Consider the following 12,826-nt stretch of genomic DNA (forward strand, 5'->3'; position numbering starts at 1 on the left):
AGTGACATATGTACATAACATTGAATCACATATGTCCTAACAAATAAGCATAACTAAATATGTATTAAAATTTTACCAAATTTAAATTTATATATTTGAAAATATAAAATACCTATTAATAAAATAAATATAAGGTTATTTGAAACAAATGAAGAAAAAAATTCATTTCATTTGTTATTCATGAAATTCTCAATTTTAATTTTTCCTACCATTAATAATAATAATAATAATAATATAAGAAATATGAATCAATGGTAATTTGTTTTAAGGTTTATTATTGATTCTATGGGTTTCTCACTTAATAACTCATTTAGCACAAAAAATTAAGAAAATTAAATTGGGCTCGATTTTTTAATGTACTAAATAGTTTCACCAAAATTAAGAAAATTGAATGGGACATATGACATAAAATTAAACTCCAATGTGAGATCTAAATGGATTTTATTTTAGTTAATTTCTGCTTTATATATATATATATATATGATTTGATTAGACTTGAAACTTTTGGTAATAGAGTTTATCTACCGAGAGTTTTAAATTTCTTGGAATTTAGGTGATAGATTTTAATGTAAAGTAAACTATTGAAAGCAGAGTTTAATTTACCGTAAACTATCTTAATAATTAATTAGTGTAGACACTTGTTGCAAAATGAAGATAGCATTAATAAAAAATTATATGTAAATTAAATAAAATAATTCAATAAAATAATTAAATTGAAGTTTTAAACTTGTAAAGGAGGTTTTAACTCTTTGGTTGTAATGCTGCATAAAATTAAATGCAAATTTAGTCAAGGACGGAACTAGGATTTGAACCTTGGGGGGCTAAAGCATGAACCAAAAAAATTTCAAGTGACATGATTTATTAAAAAAAAATATATATATATATATATATATATAACATGGTAGACAAAAAATTGTACTTTATTACCATAAATATTTAAGTCAAGAAAGAAATAATATGAATCAAAAAAAGTTGAAAGCTACAATATGATATTTAAACCTTTTCGAAGAAAAATAAAAAAAGAAGAGGACTTCGAATCTCCAAATTTTGGATAATTGGAATTAATATGTTGATTTTATCACATTGACCAACTTACCAATATGATAAACCCATACTTTTGGACGCAACTAAAAATCACACTAATGAAGTTTTCAAAACTTTGTTTGAGGATTTTAAAAAATTGAAATATTAATATTAAGAGTTGGCAATGCTACATCATCAATATTGGCTTCTAAAAGAATTTTGCATTTTATCTTTTGAAAAAATTTTAAATATTGTAATTAATTTTCCCATAATTTATAAATCAATTAAAAAGTTATATAAATTATTGTCACCCCGTAAGGGATTTTTTTTTTTTTTTCTATGAGATTTTTTTGTTATGAGTTATTGAATTATGATATTGATGATTTGTGGATTTTTAATTTGTTGTTTTGTATTTGGACTATAGAGGGGCCATGGGTTCAAAGAAAGGGTTAAGTGATTAGTTTCTTTAGGCTATTTGGTTTAATCCAAAAATTTGAGGGGGCCAACTATAAACTTTAAAATATGGACATGCAAATAAAATTTGCATAGCTAATTTGAAAGGGGGCACTACAAGAAAGTTTGCTATTTTCAACGGTTGAAAACGTCGAAAAAAGTATTAGAAACCGTCGAAAAAAGTATTTTCGATGGTTTAAATGACCATTGAGAACCACCACTAAAAACTATGTCGAAACTTTTTTTCTACACCCTATGTGATCGTCGAAAAATGTAATTCACCTTTATCAACAATTATTAAACGTTGAAATATTATTGAAAACTGTTGAAATATATGTTATCTTGAAATAAATTTCAACAGTTTGAAACCGTTAAAATAAGTACTAAAAATAAAAAATAAAAAAAAAATAAAAATAAAAAAACCTAATTTGGATGCAATCCTTCACTTGATCCAAATTTAATAACCTGATTCAAAATATAAACATAAACACAATTGTGCAATTCCAAATTAAACTCCATTCTCATATAAAAACTAAAGCACCAGCCTAATTTTTAAGTATTCAAATAGTTCCAAGTTTTCAAATGGCTAATTAAAAGAAGAAAAAAAATAAAAATTACTGTGCTCTATCAATTATCCTCTAGTAATAGATTTATGGAGAAGTGCCACTTCCCAACAAGAAAGCCAGGCCCATGACAAAAGCTAGTATCATCTATCTTTAACATAACTGTCAAGTCCAAGTTAAAAATTGCAACACTTACGTAAATGGAACCTGGTGGGTCCTAACCCATGACCCCGCCATCCACAGTGCTTTTACAAGAGGAGGTTCCATTTGAGCTTGAGCTCATTGGCATGAACTCCTATTGAATATCAAAGAAACCAATAGGCAAAAGGAAGATGTGATGTAAGCCCATACACACATGAAAATAAGTTATAGACATTTACTTCAATATAAATCCATGTATATAACATTGATGCAGACACCATTACAACAAGGGAAACCAAATTAGAGTATTANAAGTATTTTCGATGGTTTAAATGACCATTGAGAACCACCACTAAAAACTATGTCGAAACTTTTTTTCTACACCCTATGTGATCGTCGAAAAATGTAATTCACCTTTATCAACAATTATTAAACGTTGAAATATTATTGAAAACTGTTGAAATATATGTTATCTTGAAATAAATTTCAACAGTTTGAAACCGTTAAAATAAGTACTAAAAATAAAAAATAAAATAAAAATAAAAATAAAAAACCTAATTTGGATGCAATCCTTCACTTGATCCAAATTTAATAACCTGATTCAAAATATAAACATAAACACAATTGTGCAATTCCAAATTAAACTCCATTCTCATATAAAAACTAAAGCACCAGCCTAATTTTTAAGTATTCAAATAGTTCCAAGTTTTCAAATGGCTAATTAAAAGAAGAAAAAAAAAAAATTACTGTGCTCTATCAATTATCCTCTAGTAATAGATTTATGGAGAAGTGCCACTTCCCAACAAGAAAGCCAGGCCCATGACAAAAGCTAGTATCATCTATCTTTAACATAACTGTCAAGTCCAAGTTAAAAATTGCAACACTTACGTAAATGGAACCTGGTGGGTCCTAACCCATGACCCGCCATCCACAGTGCTTTTACAAGAGGAGGTTCCATTTGAGCTTGAGCTCATTGGCATGAACTCCTATTGAATATCAAAGAAACCAATAGGCAAAAGGAAGATGTGATGTAAGCCCATACACACATGAAAATAAGTTATAGACATTTACTTCAATATAAATCCATGTATATAACATTGATGCAGACACCATTACAACAAGGGAACCAAATTAGAGTATTAGATTTCACCATTTGGACCCCACCCCCCCCCCCCCCACATCCTCTCTTCTCTTATTTTCATGGAAACAAATTCCAACCAATATAAACAATTAAACATTTACTTTTCTTGTGCGATGTCTTGAAGGCAAAAACTTTAAAAAAAATTTTAAAAAAAAAAAAAAAAAAAAAAAACAGAGAACTTTAATTCCACCTGGAGTTTAAATGCACACCAATTTTTCATCAATCATTATTTTAGATAATGCATTTTGTAAATTACTACCCTCATCCATTCACAGCATCCTAAATTCTCTTTTTTATATAGATAAATTAAATTCACAACTAGTATCTTCATTAAATACATATGCATGGAATCTTACAGTAAAAGCAATAATCTTAAACATCTTAACAAAATGGTAGCTTGCAAACTGTAACACAACGCTTAGACAAGATTCTAATGATCATGCTGGCCACTCTAACAAAAGCAGTGCTCTAAGTTTCATATACAGATTGGAAAATGGCTCATCACAAGTAAATAACCATTTGCAGGATTATAGACACAAAAATCTTACCTTGGCAAGAAGAGTCTTTCCAATTCCGGGTGCACCAGTCAAAAGAATTCCCTGCGAATAAGTATGTGTTAGGCTCTGTATTATGAAATTAATCAAGCAAAGATAAACAAAAAAATGCAAGTTACAAATAGATGAAATCAGAAAGATATTACCACTCTTCATACCAGAGAAGGCGAAGAATGACTACAGAATCTAAGGTTGTAGTTGAAGTAATTTAATCTCAAACATTCCACTACTTCCTCAAGCTCCTGCTTTGCATCATCACAACCTTTGACATCTTTAAATGTCTTAACATTCTGCAGGAAAACAAATTGGTCAGGGTGATTAAATAATATACTTCAAATGCAAACATACTGCAAGTAAGAGATGCAACTCCCAAGTTCCTTGAAAAATAACTCCCATAAAATATTCAAGAAACCATAATTACAAGAACTGAAGAAACACATTTATCTAAACTATTATTGGCAATTTTAGGTGATATCACATCCCTACCTTACCTTTGAACTTTTTTTTTTTTTTGGAGAAGTCTTTCAACTAAATATAGGAACTAGAACTACACATTATAGTCTCCATTTGTTTCCTAACATGTTTTAGCAAAAAATTTGAAACAAAATTTTCAATACTTGACCAAATTTTCTACATTTGCTTCTCTATATTCACTAGCTTCTGTCTCCTGTGTCCCCCCAACCCCCCTGTTTTCCTCTCTTTCCTTGGGGAATAGGGGTGGGGACCCAACCTTAAAGAAATACAAAGACAGCCATTCCATGTCAAAGATCACCAATATCGAGAGTACAGATACCAAATATCTACCTTCTCTGGCATAAATTCTTTATTTAACTCCTTCAGGGCATAGGAAGAACTAGAGCCAACACCTGATGTTCCTATCCCAACCAAGCTCCCTACATATTTTTGAAGCGCAGCAGCACCCAGTATCCTGAAAAGAAAATCAAGTTTGGAGTGAGTATAACTCAAGTATACAGACAAGCACTAACTACTAGATACTCTGTGTGTGTGTGTGTGAAGAGAGAGAGAGAGAGAGAGAGAGAGAGAGAGAGAGAGAAACTTAAGGAACAGAAGGTACATACCATACTAATCCAACAGCTATAGTAAATAAGATAGTTGAGATAAGCTCTTGCGTAAAACGTGATTTGTTTGAGACTTTAGGTTCAACCTAGTAGGAAAAACAACTCTTATTAAGTTGAATTTATAATTAAAAGAAGAAAAAAAGTCAGCAAGTATATAATAAATCTCAGACTTTGGCTTTAGTCTCAAATTTGACCCTGAAGTGTCAATTGCATCAGTATCAACCTTATAGTTTCAAATTGTTTCAATCTGGTGAGTCTCACATTAACTAAAAATAATGGAAGACCACATAAGTTGTACTTAGGACCTATTAGAGCACCACAAAAACACTCCATGTAAATTGAAGGTGGTATTTTGAAGCCAAATGAGCTCACAAATATATCAGTGAGTACAAATGTCAAAAGTTTTTTACCATTCAAATAGGTATTAATTGCACCTTATCTGAGTTTTCATTACTTTCACTGAGTTTCCAAATTGAAACTGTAGGGTCCGATTTTGTAGCCCAAAAGATATAGGCCTAAGGCCCAACGAACCAAGAACAATGAATTTGTAGAGAGTGGATCGAAGATTTAGGCGCTCGCCGGACTTGACGGAGCATAAACTACTTTCTTTTTATTGGAAGATACTAAGACTGATTTTACAACTGAGGGATGCTCCTTGGCCCATGGCCGAGGAGATTTTCCCTCTCCAAGCTCACATCTTCGAACCCCCCCCCCTTTAACATGTTGCTCACATTTCTTATATATTCCTCTCTTCCTCCTCCTGTTGATCATCCATTAGCCTCTCTTCTAACTATCTGTCCTATCGGAAGTCATATCCGTGCTCGAGTGGCTCACCCTGATCGATGTTGCCCTGTCAAGGGGTTACATCCCCATTAATGCGGCCAGGAGAGTTAGGTGAGCGTATTCAATGCCGAGGTGACAGTTCACCCAAGACTTGCCCCTTCGCCATACCCCTATTACTAACGCGTGGCACTGGGCCCTCCTCCTCGGACAGCAAAGGGATCCCCTTTTGACAGGGTGGTCCTTGTGCTCTCCAGAGGCCTCGGACGCCCGAGGGCAGGGTCATCCTCAGACCCATCATGCATCTTCAGCGTGGGCCATTTGGGCCTAGCTTGGAGTGGGCCAAGGCTACCCGATTTTCTGGCCCCACAGAAACAATCTTGGAACTATCAAGTAAACATTGATGCAACTGAATTTTAGGATTTAATCTGAACCAAGGTCAAACTCTAGGGTTTTATGATATAATTACCCCCCCACCCCCCCCAAAAAAGCAAAAGAATACACACACACATATTAGAAGACACACATATAACTATATAGAATATCTGTACCTGATGGGATGACAAAAAGGTTGTAAACCCATGATTCAATTAATTCTTGTGGCTTGCACCACTAGATACAACTCATACAAGTAACATTTGCACCACGAGATACAACTCATACAAGTAAATTTTTTTTAATAAGTATTTCACTAGAAAAAGAATAACATCTTTAGTCCTTAACCAAAACAGAACCAAAAAAATGGAAATTAAAACTATAAGTAGACGCTTCAAAGGCTATACCCCCATCTACATCATAGCACAATGAAAACTAGGACTACAGACCAATCACTGCTCAGAAAACAAACTTGTTATGCACCACATCATCAAAATATAACTCTTCCTATTAAAGGACATTCACCTACAGCTCCAACATCCAAACAGCAGACGACTACACGAGACCAAATTCTTCATAAAGTCAATTCTTTATACGCCACTGACACTAAGCCGAAAGGGAGGCACCAACACCACAATCAATCAAATTAATATCTTCATATGCATTTTCAATCACTTTCAACCATCCCCCTTTCTCAAAATCCAAATTCGATCCACGTCCACTCTTTTACTAACTTACCCCATTTATTCTCCTCCCCCACAAAAATATCTATAATTAAGAAAACTAGTCACCATCATTATTACAACACATTATACAGAGAATTACAGATTACAAACCTTATAAGCATTCACGAAACTTTCCTTCGATTGAAGTAAGCTTTGTATAGTTCCCTTCAATTCCTTTTGCTCGTTCTTGAGCAAAGCATTGTCATTCTGAAGACAACTCACCTATTAAAAGAAAATTTCTATTACTAACAATAACTATACATTTTTTATCACAGGCATTTCATCAAGCAGGTTGAGTGCAAACCTTTCATTCCAACTTTTGCCGTAGTTCATTGGAAGAAGCCAACACTGCTTGCAATTCCTGTAACTTTCTGCCATATTCCTCATAAAGTCCTTAACCAATGCAAATGCACCTGCAATCACATTGAAAGCACGCAATACACAGAACCACAAATTCAATTTTGATATAGCATTTCAAATTCAGGAACAAAAACCACAAAAGTTCAAAATACTCAAAGCGAATAATAGAGTATGGACGAAATTCGAGTCCAAGCAAAAACAAACTGATCAGAAATAAGTTTTTAAAACTACGAAATCGAGAGAAATAGAAAAAATACCTAATTGAAGGATTTGGATAGGGAAAAGTGTGAATATCTGAATGTAATAGTACTGACTTGGCAAAATCAGTTCAATGGCGATGATCTTGATGAGGAAATCAAAACGAAAATCATAAAAAACAGGAAAAAAAAAAACCTAGTCAAGAACTCTGTTTGGTTGCTCAGAAAATAATAGAAAAATAGAAAGGTTTTGAAATTGATTAATAGCCATGATCGCAGAGCTATGAGAGAGAGAGAGAGAGAGCGAGCGAGAAGGATAAAAAAAATTTAATCGTAAAAGACACTGTAGTACTACAAAAGTTCCGTGTTTTTATTTTCAACATAACTGTTGATAAAATATTTAATTTATTTTTTTCCACATTTATCTAACTGTTGATTTAACTTTTCTCTATTTATTTATTTTTTTAACACCTATTTCAACAGTTATGCTGACTGTGGATTTTTTTAACACATGTTTCAGCAGTTATACCGACTGTGGAAATAAATATGTGAATTTCTTTACTTTTTTTCCACAGTTGTGTATAACGGTAGAAGTTTAAGGTTTTTATTAATATTTTTTAGTGACCGTAGATAAAAATATGTTGAAAAAACTGAAGTTTGTTGTAGTGGGGGGAGGGGGGTTGCCCCCCGCCCCTTAATTGGTCCGTCCCTGAATTTAGTATATTAATATGATGATTATATGAGAATAGGATTTAGTATTTTAAGAATTATCTGTCATTATTAAATTAAACCCGAGATGGGGAGGGATATTGCATGCGTATTTGCTGCATGCATCATGCATGGATTGATGAAGAAAATTTCGGTATAGGTGTGAGGAATTTAGATAGATTTAAGCCAAGTCGTACGATATAGCATTTTTCATTTTTTAGATAGAATTAAGAAAATTGAAATGTTAATATTCCTCAATAAATTCCCTTGTTGATTCTTCATTAATCTAGATGCTTGTATTCAAAGTTCCCGTAAACTAGACTTAATTGTTGAATACCTGTATACATGGCTTACACTTCTCGCAGTCACTTTGATTCCCTAATATGAACGTGTACGTACGTCGGAGGGAAGTTATTCAAGATTTATATGTTGAATACAAATCAAACCTTAGCTGATTTTTTTTTTTTTTAAAATACAATCCTCATACTAATATGGACCAAGTTTTCTTGCATTCTAGACCATATAGAAATTGATCAGACAAGTTCCTTGAAAATATCTTCGGAAATAAGATCGTCAAAAATCAAGACGAATGGCTATAGACCTTAATCCTTCAGTCCATCGACCTTTTTTCTAAAGCGTATATTTGACTATATAATTTGGCTTTTGTTATGGATTTAATTTTTCAACAAGATTGTAGGAGATTTTAAATTATTTTTAAAATTTTCATTTCCTTTTTCTTCAAATAAGTAGAAATTTCTTGTTAATCTACAATTTAAATATTATGAAATCAACATCCTTCAAAATTCATGACAAATTTTACCTATATTGTAGGTCATATTTTGATGTGACGGTTGTGCGTGTTAGGTTGAGTTTAACCTCTTTCAGACCTAATAGGGACAAAATGGGCTTTTTGTCCTTTTCGAACAAATTAAATAGCCTTATGCCCTCCTTTCCAAACTAATTAGGAAAATACTCCTCTTTTAAAACTCGACTTACTCAAAATCAAATTAAGCTCTATAGTGACGTTTTTAAAAACCTATAGTGGCATTTTTTAACTCGATTTCATTGAAGTCGAGTTAAAAAACGTCACTATAGGTCCTTAAAACATCACTATAAGCCCCTTAAAACGCCATTATAGGGCTTCAGGAAAAAAAAAAATTCTAACTCAATTTATCATAAATCAAGTTTTAAAAGAGAGGCATTTCCCTAATTAATTTGGAAAATGGGGTATAAAGCTATTTAATTTGCCCGAAAAGGGCAAAAGCCCATTTTGTCCACCTAATAGAAACATAAACTTTGTTTAGTGGGTTTTAATTAAGGATATAGAAATGTGTTCTTCCATCATGAAAAAACTATATCTAGGATTTGTACACACATTCTCACATGTTCACGGCTTCATGCATTTCAATGTGATTTTGTTGATATCCACACATCTTAGAATAGGTGGCATTGCATGGTTTTATTTCTTGCATTGCATGTTATCAACTTATTTGGTTCACGACTAACCCTTTTGTGTCTTAGCTTTGATATTTTCAATTATGCAACCATTATCTGCATGGAGTTTTTTTTTTTTTTTCTTTTTTATCTGAAAAGAAAAAAATATATATTTTTATGTTCATGTCCTTATTTGAGAATTTATGATAAGATAAGTGAGCCTGGTTATATTGGCCATTTGTCTCTAATGGCCTATTTGGATGGAGAGGGGAAGGAGGGGGAGTGGAGGGAAGTAGAGTAGAGTTAGCTAAAAATAAGCTAATTTTTTGCTAAATCTACTCTACTTTACTCTACTCTTCCTCTCTCTCCCTCAATCCAAACGGACCATAAAAGACAGATTTTAGTTTGTGCAGGGTGAGTGCCTACCACATTATTAACTTAACCCCAGCCCTTTACTTAATTTATATAATCTAGAGTAAGTTTGTAATATTTATTTTTAGGATGGAAATGAAATCATGTAATTCTTTTCTTCAATTGTGCTTAGAGACAAAGTGTTGTAATTTGTTTTCCTTTGACAAGTTACGTAATTTTCATTATTTGATTAATAAAATTTATAAATTTTTCTTTAAATTAATAAACTAATTAATCAAATCACGACTATATTGTAAATCTATTAAATTAGGGTAATCATTATCAATAATAGAGTATTCTCCTTCAGCTCAATGGGACAAAACAACAAAAATGAGCTATACCGGCGTTTCAAAACCACAACTGTAGGTCTTTGAAACGCTGGGGAAATCCATGTTTTTCGTAGTAGCATTTTGCACCCTCTAACACAAATTAATTTACTTTCCATAAAGCAACCACACATTTCATCTTTTCCTACACAAAAGATGGTGATTAGTGGGTTTACAAAATATTTATTAAAAAAAATTTTGTTATATTTGTAGACTAGAAATGCTATGGATATGTTTCTCTAAAAATTTTTTTAAAAAAATGCTATGGATATAATTTATTTCTCACAAAAAATTTCACATTTATTGAACTAGTTAACTGAATAATGTGGGCACAACTAATATTCACAGACCCACCACTCACAATGACCACATCAATTGTCTATAACATTATTGTGCAAAAAAGTCTAAAAACTCTAGTCTCCACTAACATTTTTCTCTTCCATCTCTTGACTTTTTTACAATTTCAAACTTCTGATATTTTTTCTATAAACCCACATTTCTACTGCTTGGAATAAGAGACAAAGAAATGATAAATTCTACATTATTTTTTAAAAGCATTCAAGGCAATGATGCACATATACAACTTTGCAAGTATATTTCTATATTCTTTAACATTTTTATATTGATTTATTTTCTTATTTTATCTTAAGGAATCAAATTACATATTTAAATTCTATGTCTTTAAACTATACTCTTAATTTTATTGTAATTAACTACATGTCAATTATTTTGGAGTAAACTATGTATTCCTCTATCTTTTACACTATATTTCAATTTGGTCCCCAACCTTTCAATTGTGTTAATTTGGTCTCAAACTTTTCAATATCCTGTCAATTTAGTCTCCAACATTATCTTTTTTATGGAAATTGATGACATGATTAACAGCCAAAAAATAAAATTAGTTTCCATTGATGTGGCAATAAGCTAAATTTTTATTTTGGCTATTTGCCACATCAACAATTTACATCTAAAAGATAACGACAACAACTAAATTGACAAGGTATTGAAAGATTAGAAACCAAATTGACACAATTGAAAGGGTAAAAGGAATTGTAGGGATAAGAGCCCAAAATTATATATTGGGCCTTAGGCCATATCCGAGGACGTGGGCAAGTTCAAGGAGTGGCAAATAATTGTGAGGGGTTCCAATTTTAAAGTCTCATAAGTAAGAAACGAATGGAGAGTGGTCCGAGGAGGAACTCCTCCTCGAATACGATGAATGCAGTTCAAATCTGTATTCCAACGATCAAAGTGACCTTCCAGGAGGCTCCAGCGATAAGGACGTGCATCATACACGTATTAGAGTGATGGGAACTCAGAAATTTCTAAGGAAAAGCTGCTACCACTGCATTAAATACACTGCAGCTGTTTTTCTCGTCGCATTTATGTGGAGAAGACTTCTGAACAGTGCAGTCTTAGCTACCACGACTCACAGAAAGCCAAAAAGGATGTCTGATGGGATAGGCACTCAAGTAAGGGCTCAAATGATCAACAAATGTAAAATCAAAATGGTCTAAAGGGAGCTATATAATGTGAGAGACCCTCCATGAGAAGGGGATCGGGAAAAATAGAGAAAAAATACTGTAACAATCAAAGTTGCATTTGTAATCAATTCTATTGATTTGTAGCAAGGTTTGTCTCCTCGGACAGTGAATTCATTCAGTCCTACGTGACTTGTTCTTGCTTGATCATCTTTTAAATCCATACTAGCCGTTGTTAAACTCATTAGGGCCTAATTCTTTGACCCACTCTCTACAAATTTATTGTACTGGGCTCACTGGGCCAATATCCCATACACCTTGGGTTTAGGCTGCAAATTATGTCCTTACCGGAATCAAATTGAAACATGGTTTAAATGGCAGGGACCAAATACCTTTTTTCTTTTTAAAGAGTTTCAACCTATGACGTCTGCTCCTGATAATAGGTCTTTATCATCAGACCAATACAACAATCAGTTTTTGGTATAGGTGAGGATTGAACCCCATATCTTTTATTCAACTATCAAAGACTTTATCAATTAAGCTAACTAAAACCCACTTATATTATTTATTTTGATGACATGATATATATATATATATATATGAGATTTTGGATGTAATTACATTAGAATATAATTCTTTATTTATTTTGTTATTAATTTTTTTTAGATTAATTTTTTACTTTCAATTTTAACTTATAATCTTATCCTCTCATAGGGGAGTAGAAATCCTAGCTCGGCCATTATTTGAGATTCAACCAAGGGACTCTCTCTCTTTATCCATTATAGATGAGAATCAAAAGAGGTCCCCTTGAGTCGCAATTCTCACCCTCTCAAATTGGTTTACATCAAGCCTAACTTTGTATAGGCTAGTTCAATTATTCAAGCTTTTTAGGATTGGACCTATAAAATGAATATTAGAGATGCTAAATTTAAGAGTATTTGCATTAGTTTATGCAAATATTTTTGTCTGTTTTAACATAAGAATCTATTTTTTCTAATTACAAAAGAAAAGGTATTAAATGATTTATGCTACCTGATAACTTATCTCTTATATATGAGGTAAAAATGCAGCAAAA

At 32.3% G+C, this 12,826-nt stretch overlaps 1 protein-coding gene across 1 annotated transcript; it reads right to left on the reverse strand.

The window, feature by feature from the left end:
• Positions 1 to 3,064: 3,064 nt before the first annotated feature.
• LOC111988477 (ATP-dependent zinc metalloprotease FTSH 11, chloroplastic/mitochondrial-like) lies at positions 3,065 to 8,446 on the reverse strand. The gene is made up of 8 exons (XM_065780322.1): positions 8,437 to 8,446; positions 7,108 to 7,247; positions 6,946 to 7,056; positions 4,955 to 5,040; positions 4,680 to 4,803; positions 4,034 to 4,165; positions 3,870 to 3,920; positions 3,065 to 3,166 (listed from the first exon to the last, which is right to left on the reverse strand). Exons 1-8 carry the CDS (start codon positions 8,444 to 8,446, stop codon positions 3,065 to 3,067), a joined length of 756 nt encoding a protein of 251 aa, XP_065636394.1.
• Between the last annotated feature and the right edge of the window lie 4,380 nt (positions 8,447 to 12,826).

This window comes from Quercus suber, unplaced genomic scaffold (genome assembly GCF_002906115.3).
Source record: "Quercus suber isolate HL8 unplaced genomic scaffold, Cork oak 2.0 scaffold_232, whole genome shotgun sequence".
Lineage (NCBI taxonomy): Eukaryota > Viridiplantae > Streptophyta > Magnoliopsida > Fagales > Fagaceae > Quercus > Quercus suber.